We start from the raw sequence: 27,247 nt of genomic DNA on the forward strand, positions 1-27,247 counted from the left end.
CATGAAAACAGCCCGCACCAAGATAGATGTGTTTAAAGGAACTTTAACGATGGAATTTGATGGAGAAGTCATTGACTTCAATCTTTCTGAAAGTATTAAATTTCCTAAGGACGATCACTCTTGCTTTTCTATTGATATAATTGATGATTTGGCGCAGGATTTTCTCGATTCTTTGGAGAGGGATACACTTGAAACAACAATTGCACAAGGAATTGGGCAAAAATCTGGTTTTGCTGTGCCTAGAAGTATGGAGGAGGCCGAGATAGTGGCTGCCCTTGAGTCACTACCTCAACACCATGGTAAGCCTTCTAACCCAATTTCAATTTCAGTTTCCACTAATAAGTTGTTACCCTCAGTGATTCAGGCACCTGTACTTGAGCTTAAACCAGTGCCCGATCATTTAAAGTACGTCTTTCTGGGAGACAACGAGACATTGCCCGTCATTGTCTCCTCATCACTCATGGCCATAGAGGAGGAGAAGTTGATCCGAGTGTTGAAAGAGCACAAGACGGCCATTGGGTGGACTTTGGCCGATATTAGGGGAATTAGCCCGACTACGTGCATGCATCGCATACTTCTAGAGGAGGGGGCTAAACCAACTCGAGAGGCTCAGCGCCGTCTCAACCCTTCAATGATGGAAGTTGTGAAAAAAGAGATTATCAAACTTCTTGATTGTGGAGTGATTTATCCGATCTCTGATAGCCGTTGGGTATCACCGGTGCAATGTGTTCCAAAGAAGTCCGGAGTGACAGTGGTGAAGAATGCCGAGAATGAGCTTGTGCCAACCCGTATCCAAACAGGTTGGCGTGTCTGTATTGATTACAGGAAGCTAAATACCGCAACAAGGAAAGATCACTTCCCTTTGCCATTCATTGATCAAATGTTTGAAAGGTTAGCCGGTCATTCTTTTTATTGCTTTCTTGATGGTTATTCGGGATATAATCAAATTGTCATAGCGCCGGATGATCAAGAAAAGACCACCTTTACTTGTCCATTTGGTACTTTTGCATATCGTCGTATGCCATTTGGTTTATGCAATGCACCAGTCACTTTTCAACGATGCACGGTAAGTATATTATCAGATTATGTTGAAAAGATAATTGAAGTATTTATGGATGATTTTAGTGTCTTTGGGGACTCATTTGATGATTGCTTGCATAATCTTACTTTAATCTTGAAAAGATGCGTGGAAACCAACCTTGTTTTAAATTGGGAAAAATGTCATTTTATGGTTAAACAAGGCATAGTTTTGGGTCATATCATCTCTGAAAAAGGAATTCAAGTTGATAAGTCTAAAATAGATCTTGTACGTTACTTACCCTCTCCTACTTCTGTTAGAGAGGTTCGTTCTTTCCTTGGCCATGCAGGATTCTATAGGCGATTTATCAAAGATTTCTCCAAGATTGCACAACCCTTATGCCGTCTCCTGCAAAAAGAAGTGACGTTTGAGTTCAACGAGGAGTGTGAGAAGGCATTCAAACTTCTCAAGAACAAGCTTACCACGGCACCTATCATCCTTCCACCTGATTGGACGTTGCCTTTCGAGCTCATGTGTGATGCATCCGATTATGCAATAGAAGATGTTTTGGATCAAAGGAAGAATAAGCAATCCCACGCCATCTACTATGCTTCTAGGACCTTGAATGATGCTCAACTAAACTATTCTACCACGGAAAAAGAACTTTTTGCCGTTGTGTTTGCTTTAGATAAGTTTCGTTCATATTTACTTGGCACTAAAGTGATTGTATTTTCTGACCATGCAGCTCTTAGGTACTTATTCACTAAAAAGGAGGCTAAACCGCGGCTCATTCGTTGGATGCTCTTACTTCAAGAATTCGACATTGAAATTAGGGACAAGAAGGGATGTGAAAACGTGGTGGCTGACCACCTAAGTCGAATGGTGCGTGAAGAAGAGGACCTTCCCATTTTAGAAATGTTTCCGGATGAACAACTTCTGTCCGTTGAGGTAAGTAACCCTTGGTATGCTGATTTAGTTAATTTTTTGGTGTCTAAGCAAGTTCCTAACACCTTAAGCAAAGCTCAACATGATAAATTAAAAAGGATGCACGTTTTTATGTTTGGGATGACCCTTATTTGTGGAAAATATGCCCGGATCAGATTGTGCGTCGTTGTGTTCATGAATCTGAATTTAATTCCATTTTGAGTTTTTGCCATACATATGCATGTGGTGGACACTTTGGCACACAACGCACAGCGTTTAAGGTTCTTGAAAGTGGTTTTTATTGGCCTACATTGTTTAGAGATGCTAGGGCTTTTTTCTTAACATGTGATAGATGTCAAAAGACCGGAAGTATAGGCCAAAGAGACCAAATGCCGCAAACCCCAATCCTTGTTGTTGAAATCTTTGATGTTTGGGGTATTGATTTTATGGGTCCGTTCCCTATGTCTTTTGGTTTTACGTACATTTTACTTGCCGTTGATTATGTGTCAAAGTGGGTGGAAGCTAAAGCCACCCGAACTAACGATTCTAGAGTTGTTGCAGACTTTGTAAAATCTAACATTTTCTCTAGATTTGGGATGCCTCGAGTGCTCATAAGCGATGGTGGGACTCATTTTTGCAACCGCACCATTGTGGCGTTGCTCAAGAAGTATAACGTGATGCATAAGGTTTCCATACCTTATCACCCCCAAACCAGTGGCCAAGCCGAAGTTTCAAATCGAGAAATCAAGCAAATCCTGGAAAAGACCGTTGGGCCGAATAGAAAAGATTGGAGCTTGCGATTGGAGGATGCACTGTGGGCCTATCGAACGGCTTACAAAACGCCCATTGGTATGTCCCCATTTCGGCTAGTCTATGGCAAGCTGTGCCATCTACCCGTAGAGCTTGAGCACAAGGCACATTGGGCGGTCAAGACCTTCAATATGGATGTAGACGCGGCTGGAAACCATAGGAAGCTACAATTGAGCGAGCTTGAAGAGATTAGGCATGAAGTGTATGAGAATGCCCGGATTTACAAGGAGAAGACCAAGGCCGTCCATGACAAGATGTTTAGAGGCAAAACCTTGTCAATTGGGCAGAAAGTGTTGTTATTCAATTCTCGTCTTCGATTATTCCCCGGTAAGTTACGTTCTAAGTGGGTTGGTCCTTTTATTGTCACTAATGTTTTCCCTCATGATGCAGTGCAATTCAAAAGTTCAAGGACGCAGCAAGAATTCAAAGTGAATGGGCATCGATTGAAGCCCTATTACGAGACGTTTGAGGAGCATGTCGTGGAGGAGGTACCCCTCCATGCTGTGGAACCTAGTCAAGCTTAAACGGAGGTACCGTCCGGCTGCAAGACGTAAAAGAAAGCGCTACTTGGGAGGCAACCCAATACAGTGAATAAAACAAAGCTTGTTCATTGATTTCCGAGAGATTACAAGTGAAAAAAAAAAAAAAAAAAAAACATGGCAGAAAGATGGAGTCTTCACAAAGGTTGTGTACGTGAAGCCCCACTACGTGGCAACACTCTCGGAGCGGGAGGCATCGGAGCAGAAGGCATCGGAGCAAGAGGCATAGGAGCGGGAAGCACCGAAGATAGATCAGTCAAGGCCTCAATCCTTGGTGGAACGCTGGATGACCCAGGAAAAAGGTGCCTCTGGAAGAAAGACGCAAGCCTTTGACGGTCACTTTGCATTCGACCTTGAGATTCTTGCATCTCATCAAGCTTCCTCTTCATGCCTGTCGAATAATTATTGGCAAGCACGTGCAAAGTTCTATTCTCGTGCTTAAGCTGTTTGATCTCCTGCTTAAGACTTTCCACATCCGCCATCAATGATTCAACCTGACGGGAGCGAGCAAGAAGGCGTTGGCCCATGTTGGACACAGATCCAGCGCACTGAACACTGAGAGCCAGGGACTCTTGAACGGCCAACTCATCGGACCGTCCTGAAAGCAGCTGACTATCTTTGGGAGTGAGGAGGTTCCGAGCTACTATTGTAGCCGTTGTTGCATCCGTCATCACAGAGTCCTCACCTGTAAGAGGGCCATGAGAAGATAAGAAAGACGGGCACCATACCTTATCCTGACGCGGCGCAACTGGATCACTGCTTAGACTCAAATCTAAGCAAATGTTTGATGGGTTAGATGAGCTAGCCATTTTTCAAGAAGTTAAAAGAGAAGGGTTGGATGGAGTAAAATCTCGACGGGCCGGAGACGATTTCTGGGCAAACTTCAAAGTGTGCATGATAGAGGTGATCGATCACCTCTATTAAAGGAGAGGCGACACGATCACCAATTCAGAATTGAAGAGACACCACTCTTCAAAGCTGGATTTTCCTGCGTAAAGATCGCCAGCTCTTCAGACGCAATCCCGACTTTTCAGAAAGCGTGTGTAACTTTGTCAAAAGCTCCCGGCTTTTCAGAAGACGCGTGGAGGCCGAGAAAGCAGCTACACACTTTTGCCGAAAAGCGTGGGTGACAAAGCCGAAAGCTCCCGGCTTTTCAGAAAACGCGTGCCACTTTGTCAAAAGCTCTCTGACAAAGCTGAAGACGTGTGGAGGTAATTTCCGCATCCGCATTGCCACTTGCCATTACAATTCCTATATACATCAACATTCATGGCAAGGCATACACCCAGAAGCGCATGACTTTCCTTCTCGGCCGAGAATGTAAATGCAACCAACCCTCTCAACATACTTTCTTCTTCTCCTGAGACCACAAATTCAACCATTGATGTATCCCCCAAAGAAGATACCAGATGCCTGGAGTACAGATGAGGCAAGAGGAAATGATGGATCAAAGCATGTGGAGACAAGCGCAACAAATATATGTGCTGATTCATTCGCTGCTTCTTCAAAAGCAAAAGTATCTCATATCATCAAGGGCGAAAGCAAAGGTATCTCATATCATGATCTTTCCCTGTCTTTTCCTTTGCCTTTGCTATTACTCGCATGGCAAAGTAAAAAGAGCACTCAGCCGGCACTTGGAGTCAGTCTTTCGATCTACCCTCTTCAATACGAATTGGAAAGATTGAACAAAGAAACAGTTCATCACCTCCACCTTGTGCTTGCCTGCCATGTGTAAGAATCCTGCTGCCCAGTTCAAGAGTAGCACAAAGGAAAATCAACGATGAGAGGAAACCAAAAGAATCTTCAGCCCAGTTCAAGAGTAAGCCTGTGGAATCACCAAGATCATGCCCATGCATTCAACAAAGGAAGGCCGAGAAAGCACTCCAATTCCAGATTTGCATTCCTAAACTCTTCTTTTGTTGATTTTGTTTATGCCATGTTAGGTTGTTAGATGTTGTTTTGTTTGTTTGTTTGTTATTTGTGTGAGTCTATACTTGAAACATTGAGGACAATGTTTGATTTAAGTGTGGGGGGGGGGGGGGGTAACTAAGTATATTTGATGCAAATTCATGGGATTTTATCACCCATAACTTCAAATGTTGTTCTTTGTTGTTTTAAGGTGTTTTTAAGATGTTTTAGAGTGTTTTGAGTCGTTTTTGTGTGTTTGTGTCGTAGGTCACCTTCCAACACAATGATGAGGATTTGGTTTTTAATTGCATGACTGTTAAAAAGAGTTATAAACATGGAGAAAAGTTTGATTTACTCTTGGTGTATGCTTGGTTATGGTTATAATGTATGACTTCACATGCAATCATAAAAGAAAAATTGGTTTTTGTAACATGCTTGAAGGAAGGAACTCAAACAAACGCTACAACCTTGTGAGGCTTGAGCCTAAACGTTATTTAAAGAGTTAAAATCTGTGCATTATTGTTTTCCAAAGTCGTTGCATGATCTCATTATTCTTTGCTTGGTTACTACTTAGAAGGCGTTTCATCATATAGTTCCAAATGCTAGAACTCATGCCCATTTCATTCAAAGCATGTTATTGATTTGCATAACACATATTCAAGAAGAAGTTGTGTAGTGACCACCACCAAAGCCAAATTGCCATATTTCCCTATTTCATTTGTTTTGTAGGATTTAACCCCGTTGAGCCTTGTGTAGCCTACTTTCTTTGTTAACCCACAATTATCCTCACCTAGCCTAAAGTAGGACCACCCATACCTTTGTTCTTGAAGCATAGTAAAAGCATAAACTCAAGATGAATTCCTTTTGATCATTGCATTGCAGAAAACAAGTGTGGGGGAAGGATTCTTGATATTTGGGTGTGCCAAAAATCTTGAATGAGGCACGGCAAAAGAAAGAAAAGAAAAAAAAAAAAAAAAGAGTTGAAAAGATGTGTTGGGGAATTCTCAAGTGTTATTTGTTGAAGGAAGGGTACAAAACGTTGAATTCGGCCCTAATTGATTGCTTGAACCTTCCCTTTGAGATTAAAAGTTGATTTCTGCATTCTAAGGGGAATTCTAAGTTCAATTTCATTATGGTGCTTACTATTGCTTTAAAGAACGTTTGTTTTCCCTATCCTTTCGTTGTTAGCAAACACCCCAAGCCCCATTACAACCCGTGACTTCAATCTTGAGTGTTATGTGTTTCAATTTGTGGAGTTTGAACTTGGTATGAGCATATGGTGTCACTGGTTCTCGCATCTAAGTAGTAGCATTCCATTCATGAGATCATATCTAAACATGCTTATTAACTCCAGAAATTGCTTTCTTTGTGATACATATATGTGAGTGTTCGTTTTCATGTTTACATCAATCTTCTCACATATGACGAGATTAGGGTGTGTAGTTAGAAAATCTGAGTGAAAATCGAGTGCATATCTTGTAAGGAATTGAGCAAATTCTCTAAGGCATGTTACTACATTCAAAACATGGTTTTAAATGCTTAATTGTGAAATAGTATGTGGTGACTATGATTAAAAATGTACTTAAGTGTGAAGATGACTAAAATATGTGGGAATGATGATTTTTAACATGTCATGTGCATTGGAAATCCCTAAGACGGTTGTTGGAAGGTTTAGGTTGTGTTTTACTTGTTTAATGTCGTTTTGTTTGTTTGTTATTATCTTGTTTTGCTCGAGGACTAGCAAAAGCTAAGTGTGGGGGAATTTGATAGGAGCATATTTAGGCGACTTACTTAGCTTGTTTTCGTGCATCTATGTTGTTAATTCATAGTTGTTTTAGTAGTTTAAGCCATTTTCGTGTGTTTTTAGGTTCATATGGCTAAGGAAGCAAAAAGATGCATTTTGGAGCATTTTGGAGCAAAATTGGGCTTGGAATGGATAGCATATGTTTGGAGCCAAAGTGTTGGACGAATTTGAAAGCCTTGTATGCACTTTGGACATAAAACAAAGGGTCTAGCCCAATCAAACAATCATTTGAGCCATGCAAAACCTCTAGCCCAATCAACAAGTCTTAGCCACATGCATTCACATGCATCACAACCCTAAAACCATCAAGAAACACCCATTCACACACACATGCACTCACATGCATTCACATGCATTTCCACCTTCCTACTTCATCATTTCACCACATTCTCCCTCTTTAACTCACATGCACCCAAACAAAGCCAACCTAGCTAACCCTACATGCATTATTTATTCACTCTTCATCATTGCATTCATCACCAAAGAACTTCCCACCATTGCCGTGCATTCCCCCTAATTCCATCCATCTTCCACACCTTTCCAACCTAGACACACCCTTTAATCATCCCCCCTTTAAGTTATGATTTTATTTCCTAACCCTACATGCATTATTTATTAACTCTTCATCATGCATCCACATTTTAAATAATCAAAAACTTCCCCCAAAGCCGTGCATCCCTTATGCCATTTTCAGATTTCCACCAACTAACCTAGTTGTCACTCACATGCATTCATCATAATTCACCCTAGCTACCATCATTCACACACACATGCATTCACATGCATTTCCAACCTAGCAACACCCCTTTAATCATTCTCCTAGCTATCATTCACATGCTCTCCCATCCATTCTCTCCCTATATAAACCACACACACTTCATTCATTTGTCATTCAATTCATCCCACACCTCATTTCATACACAACACACCACAAACACACCATTTCATCCCTTTGTCGTGGCCTTTTTTGCATTTCCAGCATCATTATCTTCATTTCCACCACTCCCCATCCATCCAAAACACTTCCCAACCATTCCTCCATACAAACACCAAACCAACAACATCCCTTAGACCTTATGCTACAACGAAGAGGAGGAGAAGAGTGCCTAAACGTTCATACAATTCAAGTTTGAGTTGTTGGAATTTTTAGGTGTTGCTTTTCCTCGATTCCAATGTTTAATTTCAATTCTCTTTGCCTTGTACGTATGAGGAACTAAACCCCCCTTTGGCTAGGGGGTATTCGAAATACATGTTTATGCTTGCAATATGATTTGATTACTTCTAATTGTGTTTCATAAGTTGTGAATTCAATTTGTTTAACTATTTGATTGATAACCTATTTATGTATGTTTATTGAGAGTGCATGCTTAATTTTCATGCATGAATATGACGCTAGAATATAAGTGAGTTTCACGTAATAGTTATGAACTTATATTCACAAGTAGTGGAGGTTGCTTATAAACAATCGCGTTAAATAAATTCTTGGCATAAGTTTCATGCAATCATAGTAACGAATGCCTCGTCAACACTTATAGTTTTCAAAGAACTTAATGATTCTTGCTTGTATCTCTATTATGCAACTCATGTAGGGAACTTGTGGGGAATGCTTTGGGTTGTCGTATGCAATCATCCAATTCATTAACTTAAGGAAAACTTGACGGTTAATTTAAGCGTACCTAATTAACCCGGGGTGTTGAGAATTCATGGTTTATTGAAAAGCAATTAGAAATCGTTTTGTATGCAAGTATAACATGTGTGGAGATGAACCCCTTAGCTAGCTTCCCATCCATTCATTTCCGTCAAATTCGTATTTACAATTTGTTTTCTTTGCAATCTATCCACTTTAGTTTAATCTCGTCCAAACCTAAATCTCCCCCCATATTTTGTTTAAGTCTTAGTCTTAATCTTTCTTATTTTTAGTTTTGCATTCTTCGCATCAAATAGTGTTTTAAACTTGTTTTTACGTTTTTGAAGTCAAATCCAAGTGATTAACAATCCCTCCTAATCCCCAGTCCAGAACGATCCCTACTTACATATTTACTACAATTGACAAAAAGAGGGTTTAATTTGTGTGCGTATAATTCTCGCATCATGTACTTAACATACGAAGTTGACCTTGTTGCAAGTGGAGTGGGGAGTTTGAGTTTAGGGTACTTTTTGTTTAAGATGAGATTAATTAGCCTGTATCTTGCATCCAAAATATTGACAACCAAACAAAAAGAATAAAACGACAAGATTTTCCATAACTATATTAGAAATTAAAATAAAAGTTAAGGATTTTGTCATTTGGTGCTAAAGAGCAACTCCATTGGTGTCTTGAGCCCGATGGATCAACGACATAAATAACTCAATAGCCTTAGCAATTTGCTCTAGCCCATGCGGGCAATGGGGCTTAGGGGAAGCCCGAGTAAGAGGCCCAGCTCGAATTGGTGGCCTAAGAGTCTGATGCCACATGATGCAAGGCTGACATCAACCACATTATAAAATTAATTAAAAAAATAAACAATTAATAAAAAATTCCAAAAAAATTTAAAAATTTTAAAAAAATATTAATTAATTTTTCTATAAATATCTTGTCATTATCTTCCACCTTACACCACAATTTTATATTTTCTCAAATACTTTGAGTTGTAATTTTTTATTTAATGAAATGTGGTACAACGAGACTGATTAAAAATCATAAACGAAATTTGAAATAAAACTATTTTTTATTATTTTATAAAATAAAAAATAGTAATATTTTATTGTCTATTGCCATGGCTATTTAGTTTAGGGGTGGAAATGCAAAAAACAGTTACTGTTCACTGTGGGGATTCAATAGTTAGTTGTCCTAGGGGGCCCTTACAACGCTGGAGTTGCTCTTATGGGCGCCTTAGTGAACAGTAATCGTTGGAGAATTTTACCATTTGGTACTAAAGAGCAACTCCACCCCTTAGGGTGCCTTAGACCATCTCCAACTGAAGGGTCTAGAAGGCCAGAGGGCCGAAAATAGCCCGAAAACCGTCTCTAACCGAGGGCTAGGCCAGAGGGCTAGGCCAGAGAGCTTGTGGAATCTGAAAGGGCCCCACAGAATTTGAAAGGGCAAAGGGCTGCTGCAGCCCGGGGCTAGCCAGGAAAAACATTAATCTTGTCGGTTATAACTGACAGGAATGCTTAAAAAGAAATTTGAATCAAACGGCTAGCTGGCACCAGTTACAGTTGGATTCAATTTTTTTTTTTTTTAATTCTCAAAAATTCTAATTTTTTTCCTATAAATACCTAAACCATTCATTCACTATTCCTACACCATTTCAATTCTCATATTTTCTTTCCTTTTTCAAAAATCTATCCTTTAATTTTTTTCAATAATTTTCAAATGGCCTCGTTTGCAATGAAAGGTAAGGTTTGGACCTGAAAAGAAGATGAAGCTCTTTGCAAGGCTTATAGATGGGTGCAGGAAGATAGTGTGAGGGGGAATTGTAAAACAAATGACGGTGTTTAGACTTGCGTGTCCAAAAATACTTAGAGTTCTATGAAGGCATCACTCTAGTGAATATTCGAAATCAAGAGAGTTGTTCTTTAAGATGGAAGAAACATCTTCAGCCAAGTTTGAACAAATGGCATCAAGCATTGTTAGTAGCCGTAAGTAGACATGAAAGCAGCGCTAATTACTACGACGATGTAAGTGTTTTCACAATTTATTTTAAATATTTAATTATATTACATTTAATTTCATAAATTAATTTTCTTTAATTTTTTTCTAGGTACGCCAAGCGAAGGATTTGTATATGGAGAGCAGCTCGAAACCCTTTCAGTTGGAAATTTGTAAAGGGTGGGTGTTATTTGAAGATCCACCACATAAAGCTCATATGCCAGTGTTCGGAACTGCATCCTCAGCTGCAGATATGGATGAAGATGGATCTCCAACCATTCAACAAACAAGGGTAAAAAATCCGTTTTCGGGTGAAGGTTCATACCTAGGGCTATGGGACGAAACAAGGCGCGAAGGTTGAAGGAAAAAGGCAAGGCAAATGATGATTACACCACTCAACATGAAGCAGCGGCCTCATTGCGATTAATGGCGGGGCAAAATGCCCTTGAGGCGGAAGAAAGGAAAAGTAGGCATGAAGAACGGGCCAAACAAATACAAGAAGAGATGGATGATAAGAATATGGAAAGGAACACTTCGAATTACACTCCAATGAGTAAGGCCTATTTTGATAGGAAAAAAAGAAAAAATTATGATCCGGCGGCTGTTATTTACCTATGACTATACTCCTACAATGGCGAATGATGAAGATGATGTTGATTATGGATATTAAATTTAAGTTGTTGTTGGATTTGAATTTAAATTGTTGTAGTTTCTAAATTTAAATAATAAATTATGTTTGGCCTTTTGGCCCTCGGTTGGAGATGGTTTTTTGTGACAGGGTTAAAACGAGTCCTATGGCCCTTTGGCCCTCGGTTAAAGACGGAGGCAAACATAGCCATGTATTGTTCATTAGAATATTAATATCTTTGAGGGCCAAAAGGCTAAAACGAATCATCTGATCAGCCCTTGGTTGGAGATGGTCTTAGTGAATAGAAAGCACACCCATCCCCTCCCTCAGCCCCAACCCTACCCCCGCTGCCGCCCCCGCCAATAAATTATCCAGGCAATTCACATTAAAAAATTATTTTTCAAAAAATAATAACAAAGAAAATTAGAAATTAATATTACTTTATAAAAAGAATATTAATGTTCAGGAACCGTTTCTTTCTGGAATCATCCACTCTCTCCCTCTTTTTCTCCTCAATTCCTCTGTCCTTCATTTCTCCTCCTCTTCCCTCGACTTCGCGCTCACCGATGACAGGTCCTGATACATAAGGCCATGTCCCACGACTGCAGCTCCTGCTACGTATGTCCCCCTCTCCCTCTTTTTCTTATTTTTCTTCGTCCTTCCCTCCCTCGATTCGTCTGTCCCTCCACTTGCTCCGTCCCTCCTCTCTCTCCATCCATTCCTTCACTTCATCTTCAAAGAAGGATTTCTCGACCGTAGAGAAGGCGAAATTGTCCCTTGACCACGTCTCATGTTGCACCTTCTCTTGCAAATTGTTTTTGTCATGATGATGTTACATCACCTTAGGCACAGAGGCAGGCGAGAATGGCCCAATTCCTGAGTCTGGGCAAGTTGGGACCGAATGGCAAGGGAGACTTGGGTGTGATGAAGCAATTTTTGTTGGGATAGGAGGATTGAATCACCCAATTGCAAAAGGGATTTGCAGGGGTGGACTTGCTCTAATACGGACACTTCGTTCCATGGCCATATAATCACACACACACACACACACATGTATATGCATATGCTTATTTTATAGTTCTTATCAAAATTGTTCATGCTTATTTTATATTTGTCCAATTAAATGTCAGTAAATTAATATTCGAATATCCGGACTGACATGTCTGTCATTTGTTTTAAATTTTACCAAATGAAGCTACTGATGTTTAACTTGGGATTTACTCTGAGTTTGATCCAAGTTCATGAATGTTGTTAATCTAGCTCTCATTGTGTTTTAAAGCAGATATATAAAAGTCTGTTTGGTATCCAATTAAAAAAAATTACATCATTTCTCAAAACATTTCTTTAGAATATCTTCTTGAAACAGATTTCTTTAATACTCAAAAACTTGTTTGATATGAGATTTAAAAATTTTAAATTTTAAAACTTAAACTGGACAAAGAGATCCAAAGAGAGTGGATCGCATGAGAAGGAGAAAGATTAGAGAGGATCAAATGAGAGAGAAAGAAGAGAGGTTTGGAGGAGAGAAGAAGATAAGAGGATTGGAGGAGAGATAAAGAAGAAGGAAATGAAAGAAGGAAGAGAGATAAAGAAGAAAAAAGAGATAGACTCGGGGTGACAGGGGAGGAGAGACAGAAAAGAAAGAAATGAGCTTTATGTTTAAAAACTCTAAAAACTCAGTTTTAATGTTTTTAGAGAATATGCTATGTTTTAAGTTAGTCTTGAATTCAGTTTTTGAAAATAGTCATACCAAGCAAGTTTTTAAGGCCTAAATTTTAAAAGAGTTTTTGAATTTAAAAAGTTGGATTCAAGTATAGTACCAAACAGACTCTAAATTTCTTCCGATAACAAACAATAATATGCTTGTTATTAGACTAGTCGATTATGCATTTAGTTGAGACGAGTGATTCCAATTAAATTTAGTAATTTAGTTAGTGTTTGGCTAGTCAAAATCACTTATGTAACAATTCATAATATATGTTCTCAAACCATTTCAGATATACCATATTTTGTTATTAATATATACTCCTATATATATATATTGGAGCAGATCAGATATTAAGATGGATCAATGACACAACTTTTTTTACACAACTTTAAGTTTTTGTGGAACCCACTCAGTAATGTATTTTGACGATCTAAACCGTCTATCTTTTATAATATCATTCATAGATCATCCTTGCAAAAAACTAGAGAAATCTAAACCATTAAGACATTTGTTGATGCATAAAATTAGCGAGACTTTGAAACAACGTAAAGCGTTAAGTTTGTAATCTTCGCAAGGTTGCTCCGGTCACCTAGTTAGGATAATATGTAAAGAGATAAAGATAGGGAAGCAAATACAAGATATACGTGGTTCATCCTAAGTTGAGCTACGTCTATAGGGTCGAGGAGTTCTCATTAATAGTTAAGGGTTTACGCAATACAGTGAGTTTAATGACAAACTTAAGTATAATAGTGGAATTAATTGTAGGAGAACGGTTTCCTTTTATAGTTGGTGAGAGTTTTCAGCTCCCGTCCACGGTCGATGTGGGACTTTAGGAGCTTTATTCTGATTTGACACTTGTTGTGTTGTGATTGGTCTCTTGATTGGAGAGGAATTCATGTGCTTTGTCAAGGGTGCCTCAACATGAACCCTTTAGTGGGTCCTTAAAGGTATGGAGTTGATTGGTATTTAGTAGTTTTGAGATTGGTGAGGTGTGGTACAAACAACAATCATTTGTAGTGAAAAAAATATACGAATATGGTCCTACAAAGAAACCATAAACCCATAATCCAACCGTCTATAATTTTAGATTTGAGTATTTTTGGTACACATGATCTTTGAGGAGTGACATAAAAAATAGACAACTCAGATCGTCACGTCAAATTCAAATTTACTCTCATTGTGTTTCTAACTAATCTACTCTTATGTCAAATTCAAATTTTTTATTTATTTCTATCATATTATTCAATACAAATGAACTGTTACGATTTTTTCCGACCATAGAATTTTATTGATGATTAAAGAGCATTACAATCTTCAAAAGGAACATCCTCAATAATGTAAGTTCGTTAAACCAATAAGTATCGGACATATTGGTCTCGCTGTTAAGTGGTAAAGGGTGAGGGTTAAGGCTTTAAACACTGGCTGATGTGGAGTAGTTGAGGCCATTGGTTCCCAAGTTCCCAACCCGAAAACACAGGAGGAGGGCTGAGTTCCCAATACTTTGGGGATCTTTCTTATAATTTCTCTCCTCGCACCATGTACTTCTCAACCTACGGACAAACAAACAAACAAACAAACAGACGAGCTTCTCTTCAACGTACGTTCATATGGATGGCTGCCGCAAAGAGGTGCATGGATTTTCTTTTAGCTCTCGATCATGAACCATGCATTCGATCAATGGTACGAAATATGGTTAATTATGAATTTGTTATAGTTGTTGTTGAATTGTTTTAATTCCAGAATATTATCCTTCATATCCTTTTCCTTGTCCTCTACTTTTGCTTGAGAATCAGACTCCCATATATTTCCAACGAAAATTTATCTGGGAAATAATAATGCTTCCTCAAAATTAATTTAGATGAGGGAAACAAAGAAAGGAAATGCTGCTCTGATTTGTTCTTGGGGGTAGATTACGGGCATGTTTGAGATTGCTTTTGGAATGGTTATTCTGACAATCAAATAGCGTTTACGAGAGCATTTGATAGTAAAACTTAAAAATACTAGGTGGTTCTCTTCCAAGTGCTTTTCTAGGAAGCATTTGAAGTGTTTCTTCGATGGTTGGATGCATTCGCCATTGTATGTGTTGGGGACTCCATAGATGTCAAGCATTGTGAATTTGATACGTAGTGTACAATATCTGATCCATGTTTTGTTGCCAGTGCAATGGAATTCAGATTCCTTGTCCGGGGTGATTCATGTTTGCTGGTGACTTGAAACATAGGTTTTACGAGCTTGTAGCTGAATCCGTCATTTGTCATTCAAAGTAGAATTGGGGAGGTAAATTTTACCAACCATGGGAAAGAATTTGAGAGACAAAAACCCTAACAATTCATCAGGGAATGAGCATTCACCAGGTTGCGTTTGGGGATTACTTCATATGATGAAGTATCACCACTGGCATTATGTCAAGAAAAGACTTGTGCACAAGAGGCATCGCGGTAATAAACATGCTGTTGGTAAGTAAAATGACTCTATACTATACGAAAGTTTTATTTTCCTGCGTTGGCCATATACGCAAACTTTGCGGATAAAATCTACCTATGTGCATAATAATTGTCCTTGTATAATGCACCGGTGGCCCAAATTTCGTTCATTTTTGTAAGCAGTTCAATGGAAAGGCTGGAACTTATGATTATGCCATGATATGTGATGTAAAATCATATTACATTTTATTAATTTATGTTGGAATTTGTTTTCTTTGGGTCTGCTACGCTGCAGGAGTTGGGATTCCGGGAAGCTGTACTGGAAATGCCTGTATGCCAGAAGACACTGATGCGAAGAGTGACAAATCCAACGTAAGTTTGAGCAAAAGAATTTCTGACAGTGCATTATTGGATATTAATTTCTTTTCGTGTTCAAAAATTGTACTTGAATGAGTGGATAGACAAAAGCAGCATTTGGTTTGATTTTATCAGGGTGAAGAAAAGACGAGGCAGTTCATTCCAGCAGGCATACATTCCGTCAAGGCCCGAATAAAAGCACGGATTGCTGGAGAAATGTCAAAGAATAAGGGTAGGCATAACCGGGCCTCAAGCTGTCCTGTACGATCACAATTGAAACGAACAGAATCCATGCATCGTTTGGAACCACCACCTAACCTGTACCCGATTGCCTGAAATGGTATTGAATGAGACTAGTCCTAGAATTGTTCACCACGGCAATGAAAAATCCTGTGCTACAAGCAATCTGGCATCACTGTCCGCGACATCATATGAACGACCAATTAGTGGCAATAATGATTGTTGTGGAGATAGTTGTCCACTAATCACTAGAGATCGTACCGTGCATGACAAGGTTAATGAGAATAAAAAAGATCACACATTTATTGAAGAAAAGCTGGATGATGACAGAATGCAAGATATGTTCGAGAAGAAGTTGATACACGTAAAAGAACTCAATGCAGATGTTTCCCTACACCATCCAAAGGAGTATTTGGAGGCGTTGGATATAATCAATGTGAACAAGGAGTTATTAGTAAAGATTTTACATGATGCCGGCTCTCCTTTAGCTGCGCACTTCCATAATCAGCAAGCTTTCATTGCTAAAATGGGTTTAACTAAGTCAGAGTCATTCCCTATCAAGCTCAGGCACAAGCATGAATTCACAGGGTCTCCTTAAAAGAGGAAAGCAAGTCGAAAAACAGTAGCAAAACAAAGAAGTTAGCAGGGTCGTCTTCTTTGAAATATGCTGGTGAACGCTCAATTCCATCGATCACTGAGCACAATGCAGATGGGATTCTAAAGCTAAATCAAACAATTGCCGATAGTTCTGCTTCTGGTTCTTCCGAAAATTTGAGGAACCAAGGTGAGAATCAAGTGGCAATTAAACGGTTCAAGGATCTGAGGCAAAAAATAAAGCATGTAATCAAGGAGAGCAGACAAGAGAGACATATGATTGCCATGGATGCCATCCTTCACAAGGTTCCTCATGGCCAAAAGCTTACTAAAGAAATGGAGCAAGAGATCATTAACCATTTGAAGGACCCTGCAATGAACAGAGAAGGTAAAGACAGTCCAGCAAGCAGTTATGATAGCGATCATTCGGTTTCTACCATCAAGAAAAAGCAACAGCACCACATGAGAAGAGCGTCATCACTCAATGCATCGCTAGATAAGTACTGTGAGTTGTACGAGACTAGTTGCAACAGAGAAGCCAAATGCCAAACAACATCCGAGAGATTGAAGTTGAGAAATGAAAGGGTAGGCTCACCATTACGTTCTGTTCCAAAAACGCTGGGGAGGATTTTTTCGTTACCTGAAATTAAATCATATAATTATCAGAACGAGGAATCTTCTGATGTGTTTTCTTCTGGAGCTCCAATTAGGGCTCTTGTGGATGGAAATGCAAGCAGAAGAAGTAGCTTTGATGAACAAAACAGTGTACACCATAGTCATAGGTTCAGAAAATCATATGCAGCTCGCTGCGCCTGTAGAAAGTGAGATTAAAAATTTCGCTGGCGGTGGTGAATTCAAGGCAGTTTCCAGAGATAAGATGGCATCAACATCAGTTGTAAACAGTGAGAAAAGTGCTCCGGTGGATTCAATTGTTAACGATATTGAAAGCTTGATAGAACCATTTCCAATCTCTTTGCCCGAGTTCAACGTTTCCCTCTCTGAAGGTATGTCTTTAATTTTCATTGATAAGTTTTAACTTAAATTACAACATCTCAATCCAGGTGCATGCATTCTTCAAAACTTTTAAGTTTTTGTTGCTCTACGACCGTTATCATCAATGAAAGTTATGAAATTATCAGATTTGCTAGTTTTAAATCTTGGCACTTAATGATCAAGCCAACTTTTCTTAGTGTAGAAAATGTGAATTATGTTTCAAATTTAAGCCATTCCTCATATTTTTCATGCATCGATCACTAATTTGTGAACTTTAAGGCTGAGGATTCATCGTGCTTATGGATATTGGTTTTATAGGAGCAGAAATTGAAGTAAAACCTCGAGATGGAATAGAAAGCTTGGCCAAGCTAGAGCATGATTCTCTTATTGATACACCTAAACCGGTTCACATGGATACGGAGAAGATAGGAAGTCCAATGAAGCACTTGAGGTACGAAATGACTCATGTCTGCGTTGATGAAAGAGACATGGCTGAATTCAATTATGTGCGAGATGTGTTGGAGCAATCCGGATTCAGTGGAAATGAGTCCCTCGGGACATGGCATTTGGATGAGCAGCCTGTTGATCCTTTGATGTATGGAGACACTGAAGGCTGCTTGGTGCATGATCCTGATTGTTCAGGAAACGAAGAAGGCGGGAAATGTGATCACTATCTTTTGTTTGATCTGATCAATGAGGTGCTGATGGAGATATATGGGAGATCATACAACTACTGTCCGATGGCGTTGTCTTCCTTATGTCACATTCCTCTAATGCCGGCAGGGCACCATGTTTTGAAGGAAGTTTGGGCCCTTGTGAGTTGGAACTTGAGCTTGATACCTGAGGTCGATCAATCACTGGATTATGCTCTGAGTCGAGACCTGGACAAGAACGACGGATGGATGAACCTCCAGTTTGATTCGGAGTGCATAGGGATTGAGCTGGAGGACTTAATTTTTGATGAACTTTTAGAGGAAGTTCTCTGTGTTTGAGCTTGTGGATGGATCTGCCAACAGTTATCCGATATGCTGCCGAATTTTAAAAGATGATATATGTTCTAAACTACTGTCAACGTGCACGGAGGGGGGGAATCCGATCTTGGGTGTAGATAATTGAGTGCCTAGCCCTAGCTAATTGGCCTAACCCACATCTACATCTAATATCGTACTATGAACTTCACGAAGAACATAGGGAAAAATATTAGGAAGAGATAGAATTCTTTTGATAATATTCCCCAAATACTTTATGTGAAATATGAAATTTGGTGTATATATTTAAAATTAGTGTTTTTGTGTCCCTCCGTTCTGAATTTTGTGAGGAGATTTGCTTGTAATAGTATACTTTCTACAAGAATCAGACAGAAAATATTATATCAATGGTGTTTGGCATCTTCTATCTACTTGGTCAGCTTTAATGCTTTTCAGCTACGGGTGGTGGGGGGAAGGAAAAGGCTGCAGAGCAAAACCATGCTTGTACTGAGATACATGATGCATTATGCATTGCCTAAAAGATGCAATGGACTTATATAGGCATGGGTACACTGTTACAGTGGCGTCTCGTGCTAATAAAATAAAATTGAACTTCATTAAGCGCACATGACATATATAAAACAAAAACGTCAAAGTGACAATGTATCAAACCAAACAAACGACATGTGAAAAATTAAAACACATAGTTACGCATAATAGGTATGAAATATTACTGCATGTGATGTTTTGAGGATTAGGGCTGTAAATTACCTCAAAATAGTTTGAACTTGCACTGGGTTTTGGTCATGTTTGGTTCAGGGAAGCTCGGCTAGTGAAAGAACCAAGTCAAGCCTAATCCGACTCGATTAAAAAACAAGTCAAATTTGAATATTAGTATGTTCAACTTGTAAAGTTGGCAAGCAGCTTGAGATTGTTTTATGAGGCGACTCGAATTAGGCTTGAGATCAGCTCAATCATTCAAACTTGACAAGTAAGAGTAAAATACGTGTCTTCAACTCTAGATTAAATGTTTTGTAATATAATATATATATATATATATATATATATATTTAATTTCTTATCATATGCATATTTGGAGGTTCAAGTCAAACTAATTCAATTAGCAAAACGAAGACTTTTTTTTTTTTTAAAAAAAAAACGATATTATCTGCATTAAAGGGTAGGAGAGTGGGTAAAGCTTTATAATAAGCTGACAATAATGTGGTTCAAATTCGCCTTTGACGAGAATTGAACCTAAAACCTCTTACTTACAAGTGAAGAAAAATATCTCTAAATTATAGTACTATGTGATAACAAAACAAAAGCTTAAAACAATAGTTTAATATTGTTTTTTCTTTCTTGTGGAATTAGGGGGCAATAGCCGAATAAGACTTCAAGTTGCCGCTCAAAGAACCCTAAAGAGTACTGCAAATTTTGAAAAGCCAAAGTCCATTGGGCGAATTATTCATTGCCAATACTATCATCTACTTCAAAACTTTTTAAGGGTACAAATATTGTAGTAAACTTATGCTCGTATTTGTATAGTAGACTAGTATACAAAACATTATATCTTCCGCTTACTACAATCTACAAAAACTATATCATGATTTTTTATATAGGCCACTGCCAAGTTGTAAAAAAAATTATAAAACAAAATCAACTTATTATAAGAAATGGCTCGAAACAATTTGAGCTCGGTATCGGGCTCAAACTTTTAAGCTTGCTTAAGCTTGACTCGTATGTAAGAGTAAACCAAGTTTAATCTAAGCTCGTAAAGAATTAAACAAGTCAAACTTAAACACATTGATATTCGGTTGAGCTCGATTCGTTTATAACCCTTATGAGAGGATGTGTGTATCCTTCGCCATTCTTTATCAGAAAGGGACTCCAATTGTCCCCCGTCCAAAGCAAACGAACGAATTGCATTTAGAGAGATTTTTTAGTGTTACCGGCACATGAGATGGTATATCACGTGTTATTATACAAATGATGAGATATATGTGTTAAAAAGTGAATAACTTAAAAAATAAAATTTCTCACCATTTACATAAAAGTATATGGTGTATCATCTGTATTCCCGTCGTAATGAAAAAAATTTCTTCCGTGCCTACCACAATATACTGCCCATTACTGAGAAAGAGTGTGGGCCCAACTTTTGTCCACTCTTGTTTGAAGGGCCTTCCCCTTCCCAATGTAAAAATAGAAAACGCACGGGGCACTAACAATGACAGGTCTTTTGGCCCATGTGTTGACTTTACACCCTTAAATCATGTTTTAAACCGCTTAGTACTATGATTTAATAGTAATTCTCTTCATTTGTAAATAAGAAGTTTTAGGTTCGATTCTCGTCAAATATGCATTTAAACCACATTATTACTAATTCATTGTAAGGCTAAACCCACCGTCCTCTCCTTAGTATAAATAATATTGTTTATTAAAAAAAAAATCATGACTTACTACCTTTTTTTTTCTCTCTCTTTTATATACATGAGTATGAGATCTGAATTCGAAACGTCTCTCAATAAGCGAAGTATTACCAGATTAAGAGCTAGTTAATAAAATTTCCGAGTGAGTTTGAAACTGAGAGTGCAATTATATGAAAATGAGGGTGAAAGAAGTACAATCATAGAAGCAGAGACAACCATTCCTTTTATGATCATAGTGATTGAGAGAATATTTGGTACCATGAATTGGTTCGTTCACTTTATGACTCCTTAATGACAAATTTTAATTGATCTTACTTTAGACAAACTTAAAGAAATGATGGGTACATAAGATACTTCCTTGTCCCCTAATTATTTAATCAATTTAATTTAATTTAATTATATTGATTTAATTTTTCACAAGTGATGTCACTTAATACTACGGTCTTGTAGTATTCTTCTTCACTTATAAGTGAGAGATCTTAATTCAATTATTGCCAAATGAGAATTTGAACCGGATTATTATGGCAAGCTCATTATAAATATTAGTCAACTTCCTCATCCCCTTAGTGTAGATATTATCGATTATTCAAAAAAAGAAAACAATTTCATGCCACTTAGTACTACGGATTAGTGGTATTCCTCTTCACTTGTAAGTGCCAGAGACGAACTTGACTTAAATTATTGCTAGCCTATTACGAGGCTTAGCACACTCATTCACCTCCTTGGTATAGATAATATCGTTAGGACAAAAAAAAAAAAAAAAACAATTTCACAAGTGATAGTATAGAAAAGAGAAATATCTAGGATTTTAGGTATCCTTTCGGTGGACGAGGGGACATGTTTCATAACTTCTTCTCGAGAGCCCCCACTTCCCTATTCTATTCGATCTAGACAAGATATTAAATTCCCTGTCATGGTGCAATAATTTAAAGTGTGAGGTTCCCATGCATGTAGATGTCGAGTTGAAGAACCCACCACTAGTTATCTTTTAACATCATAAACTTAAAGACTTTACGCGCAACCGGTTGTTTGTAAGCGTATGCATAGAAGATAGCAAAGTAGGACTCACTAGTCACAAAACATTTGTTTGCATGAAATTTGTATTTAAAAATGGCTACGTATCATGCGAGCCTCACGCGACTACAATGTGAAATACACACTTCCCGCTTCGAGTGCATGAAGAATTTTCTTTTCCTACGTAATCACAGCTGAATCCTACGACATCATAACTTGTAAATGGGTACCAAAATTTGGATTGTCTGCCCTCTCCATCCCATACGATTCTTATCCCTTTTTATTTATGCGGTCACGGTTAAGCCACGTCAATATTTTATATTCTTATTACTTTTTGTCTTATTATTTTTATAAAAAAATCAATATAAAATATTGATATAGCTTAATCGTAACCACAAAATATAGAAAGCGATGAAAAATGTATAAGATAGAGCGGACAGACAATCCAAGTTGCAGAATTTTGTTGTAGTGTCTGAACGTTTCATGACTGGTGAACAGAGATTAGATTGGGTTAGGTAACAAGTCATTCTCATAGACTTAAAATGTCGCACTCGCTTTAATTAATAATGATTAATAATAATTACTTTTGACTAATATAAGCACCCGTTTACCAACATAATCCACATACAAGCATATGTCATTACTGTTTTACTTTTACCGCACCAAAATTACTTTTTTTTTTGAGCAATCCATACTGTTTACTTTAAGGAGGAGGAGAGTGAGCTTAGTCTCACATTATATTAGTAATAATGTGATTCAAATTCTCTACTGACGAGAATCGAACTAAGACCTCTCACTTACAAATAAAAATGACTACTACTAGATCGTAATACTAAGTAGCCCAAAGTTACTATTTTCTCTCTACAATCATTATGGCTTCGCTATATGGTAAAAAAATAAAAATATTTCTAAGTATATATTGTAGAAACTGTGAAGAGACTATTTTTCTTTATTATATTTTTTAAACCACAAGATGTGATTGATAATTGAATTTTATTTATAACGATTTAAAGAATGAATCTAATTTTTAAACGACAATTCATGCATTTTACAAAATACGATCTAAAAGAAGGTATATATATATATATATATATATATATATATATATATATATATATACCCTAAATGCATGGGATAGACATGATGTACGATCGCGCAACGTGGACGGTGGATATCAACCAATCTTTCCTTCCCTGCGCTATAAATTGAGGGTCATGGGCTCCCCTGAATACTCATTCAAAACAGAGTTGTGGTTTTCTGCTTTATTGTTATCAAATCAATCAAACTTTCCCTTCTGAATTTGTTTACCTCCAATCCCAAAAATGTCGTCGTGCTGCGGTGGTAAATGTGGTTGCGGGTCCAGCTGCAGCTGCGGCAGTGGCTGCAACGGGTAATCTTTCTAACTTTCTGTTTGTTTCCCGAGAATCTGGAAAAAGAAAATCCCAGAAAATATATCTACTCTGTTTTTGGTTTTTGATTATGCGGATTCTTATTTCAGGTGTGGGATGGCACCCGATCTGAGCTACATGGAGGGGTCCACCACTGAGACCCTTGTCATGGGAGTTGCTCCTCAGAAGTCGTACGTATCTCATCTCTCAGAAAAATGAAATCCTAAATTATATTTGAAATTTGTAAATTGCAGATGTTGTGGTTATAATCTTGAAAATACGGAGAAACAGAACTGGATGGACGCTAAACAGACAATAAAAATTATAAAACAACAATAAAGGAGTAAAAAATCGTGACTTTTGTACGGCTTATTGGCTGTTTTGCATGATCCAGTTCTTTTTTTTTTTAGATTAGAAGTTTGTAACCGGTTCTATTTACGCTAATCGGGCTAACCATTTGTTGATTAATTTGTAAATTGGGCTCTGATTTGCAGGCACTTTGAGGCATCTGAGATGGGAGTTGCTGCTGAGAACGGATGCAAGTGCGGGGATAGCTGCACCTGCAACCCCTGCAAGTGCGGCAAGTGAGTGACAGATGTCACCTTCTGACGAAGCAAGAGAATTGTGGGGCTTCTATGTTTAGCAGTAGTAATCTATGTGTGTGTCTGGTAATTATGATCCTAATGTACCAAGGTCGTGTTGTTAGAATAAAGTAGCCATGGCTTGCCCTCTGACCTGCAGATCCACTAGGCTAGGATCTGGTGAGGATGATCCCAGGTTATGGCTGCTTGTGTCTGTTTTCTATCATGTGTTGTGTAGAGTTGGATCATGTTGTGTGATGAAATGAATGAAAAACTTGCTTTGTTTACTTTAATTTTTGGAGTCGGTTTACTTTTTAGATTCGAACTCTTAGTCGATCTGATGCGATATTTTTTTTTTGTTTGGGATTCAAGAGGAGAGGAACCACCACCCAATGGTACTTTTACAAAACCGTAGTCACTGGTGCCCTCCACCTTCTCAGTACTATCGAGCCGCAAATCCACTCTCAATCCTTATCGAGGAATTTTTTGCCATTTTTGTAAGCAGTTCAATGGAAAGGCTGGAACTTATGATTATGCCATGATATGTGATGTAAAATCATATTACAGTTTATTAATTTATGTTGGAATTTGTTTTCTTTGGGTCTGCTACGCTGCAGGAGTTGGGATTCCGGGAAGCTGTACTGGAAATGCCTGTATGCCAGAAGACACTGATGCGAAGAGTGACAAATCTAACGTAAGTTTGAGCAAAATAATTTCTGACAGTGCATTATTGGATATTAATTTCTTTTCGTGTTCAAAAATTGTATTTGAATGAGTGGATAGACAAAAGCAGCATTTGGTTTGATTTTATCAGGGTGAAGAAAAGACAAGGCAGTTCATTCCAGCAGGCATACATTCCGTCAAGGCCCGAATAAAAGCACGGATTGCTGGAGAAATGTCAAAGAATGAGGGTAGGCATAACCGGGCTTCAAGCTGTCCTGTACGATCACAATTGAAACGAACAGAATCCATGCATCGTTTGGAACCACCACCTAACCTGTACCCGATTGCTGAAATGGTATTGAGTGAGAATAGTCCTAGAATTGTTCACCACGGCAATGAAAAATCCTGTGCTACAAGCAATCTGGCATCACTGTCCGCGACATCATATGAACGACCAATTAGTGGCAATAATGATTGTTGTGGAGATAGTTGTCCACTAATCACTAGAGATCGTACCGTGCATGACAAGGTTAATGAGAATAAAAAAGATCACACATTTATTGAAGAAAAGCTGGATGATGACAGAATGCAAGATATGTTCGAGAAGAAGTTGATACACGTAAATATATATATATATATATATATATATATATATATTTAATTTCTTATCATATGCATATTTGGAGGTTCAAGTCAAACTAATTCAATTAGCAAAACGAAGACTTTTTTTTTTTTTTTTTAAAAAAAAAAACGATATTATCTGCATTAAAGGGTAGGAGAGTGGGTAAAGCTTTATAATGAGCTAACAATAATGTGGTTCAAATTCGCCTTTGACGAGAATTGAACCTAAAACCTTTTACTTACAAGTGAAGAAAAATATCTCTAAATTATAGTACTATGTGATAACAAAACAAAAGCTTAAAACAATAGTTTAATATTGTTTTTTCTTTCTTGTGGAATTAGGGGGCAATAGCCGAATAAGACTTCAAGTTGCCGCTCAAAGAACCCTAAAGAGTACTGCAAATTTTGAAAAGCCAAAGTCCATTGGGCGAATTATTCATTGCCAATACTATCATCTACTTCAAAACTTTTTAAGGGTACAAATATTGTAGTAAACTTATGCTCGTATTTGTATAGTAGACTAGTATACAAAACATTATATCTTCCTCTTACTACAATCTACAAAAACTATATCATGATTTTTTATATAGGCCACTGCCAAGTTGTAAAAAAAATTATAAAACAAAATCAACTTATTATAAGAAATGGCTCGAAACAATTTGAGCTCGGTATCGGGCTCAAACTTTTAAGCTTGCTTAAGCTTGACTTGTATGTAAGAGTAAACCAAGTTTAATCTAAGCTCGTAAAGAATTAAACAAGTCAAACTTAAACACATTGATATTCGGTTGAGCTCGATTCGTTTATAACCCTTATCAGAGGATGTGTGTATCCTTCGCCATTCTTTATCAGAAAGGGACTCCAATTGTCCCCCGTCCAAAGCAAACGAACGAATTGCATTTAGAGAGATTTTTCAGTGTTACCTGCACACGAGATGGTATATCACGTGTTATTATACAAATGATGAGATATATGTGTTAAAAAGTGAATAACTTAAAAAATAAAATTTCTCACCACTTACATAAAAGTATATGGTGTATCATCTGTATTCCCGTCGTAATGAAAAAAATTTCTTCCGTGCCTACCACAATATACTGCCCATTACTGAGAAAGAGTGTGGGCCCAACTTTTGTCCACTCTTGTTTGAAGGGCCTTCCCCTTCCCAATGTAAAAATAGAAAACGCATGGGGCACTAACAATGACAGGTCTTTTGGCCCATGTGTTGACTTTACACCCTTAAATCATGTTTTAAATCGCTTAGTACTATGATTTAATAGTAATTCTCTTCATTTGTAAATAAGAAGTTTTAGGTTCGATTCTCGTCAAATATGAATTTAAACCACATTATTACTAATCCATTGTAAGGCTAAACCCACCGTCCTCTCCTTAGTATAAATAATATTGTTTGTTAAAAAAAAAACCATGACTTACTACCTTTTTTTTTCTCTCTCTTTTATATACATGAGTATGAGATCTGAAACGTCTCTCAATAAGCGAAGTATTACCAGATTAAGAGCTAGTTAATAAAATTTCCGAGTGAGTTTGAAACTGAGAGTGCAATTATATGAAAATGAGGGTGAAAGAAGTACAATCATAGAAGCAGAGACAACCATTCCTTTTATGATCATAGTGATTGAGAGAATATTTGGTACCATGAATTGGTTCGTTCACTTTATGACTCCTTAATGACAAATTTTAATTGATCTTACTTTAGACAAACTTAAAGAAATGATGGGTACATAAGATACTTCCTTGTCCCCTAATTATTTAATCAATTTAATTTAATTTAATTATATTGATTTAATTTTTCACAAGTGATGTCACTTAATACTACGGTCTTGTAGTATTATTCTTCACTTATAAGTGAGAGATCTTAATTCAATTATTGTCAAATGAGAATTTGAACCGGATTATTATGGCAAGCTCATTATAAATATTAGTCAACTTCCTCATCCCCTTAGTGCAGATATTATCGATTATTCAAAAAAAGAAAACAATTTCATGCCACTTAA

The 27,247-nt window shown here is 37.7% G+C and overlaps 3 protein-coding genes across 3 annotated transcripts; all 3 read left to right on the top strand.

Moving 5' to 3' along the window:
• Positions 1-13,955: 13,955 nt before the first annotated feature.
• On the top strand, positions 13,956-25,598 carry LOC125473482. The gene is made up of 5 exons (XM_048576350.1): positions 13,956-14,650; positions 15,130-15,426; positions 24,572-24,648; positions 24,769-25,236; positions 25,581-25,598. Exons 2-5 carry the CDS (start codon positions 15,264-15,266, stop codon positions 25,596-25,598), a joined length of 726 nt encoding a protein of 241 aa, XP_048432307.1. The 5' UTR covers positions 13,956-14,650; positions 15,130-15,263.
• Positions 16,089-18,976, top strand: LOC125472401. The gene is made up of 2 exons (XM_048573770.1): positions 16,089-17,588; positions 17,896-18,976. Exons 1-2 carry the CDS (start codon positions 17,267-17,269, stop codon positions 18,567-18,569), a joined length of 996 nt encoding a protein of 331 aa, XP_048429727.1. The 5' UTR covers positions 16,089-17,266; the 3' UTR covers positions 18,570-18,976.
• LOC125472403 (metallothionein-like protein type 2) lies at positions 23,209-24,247 on the top strand. The gene is made up of 3 exons (XM_048573776.1): positions 23,209-23,375; positions 23,484-23,564; positions 23,868-24,247. The coding sequence occupies exons 1-3, from the start codon at positions 23,308-23,310 to the stop codon at positions 23,959-23,961; spliced, it is 243 nt and encodes an 80-aa protein (XP_048429733.1). The 5' UTR covers positions 23,209-23,307; the 3' UTR covers positions 23,962-24,247.
• Positions 25,599-27,247: the final 1,649 nt, after the last annotated feature.

The sequence above is a fragment of a genome, unplaced genomic scaffold (assembly GCF_019419815.1).
Source record: "Pyrus x bretschneideri cultivar Hongxiangsu unplaced genomic scaffold, Pyrus_bretschneideri_v1 Contig11, whole genome shotgun sequence".
NCBI classification, from domain to species: Eukaryota; Viridiplantae; Streptophyta; class Magnoliopsida; order Rosales; family Rosaceae; genus Pyrus; species Pyrus x bretschneideri.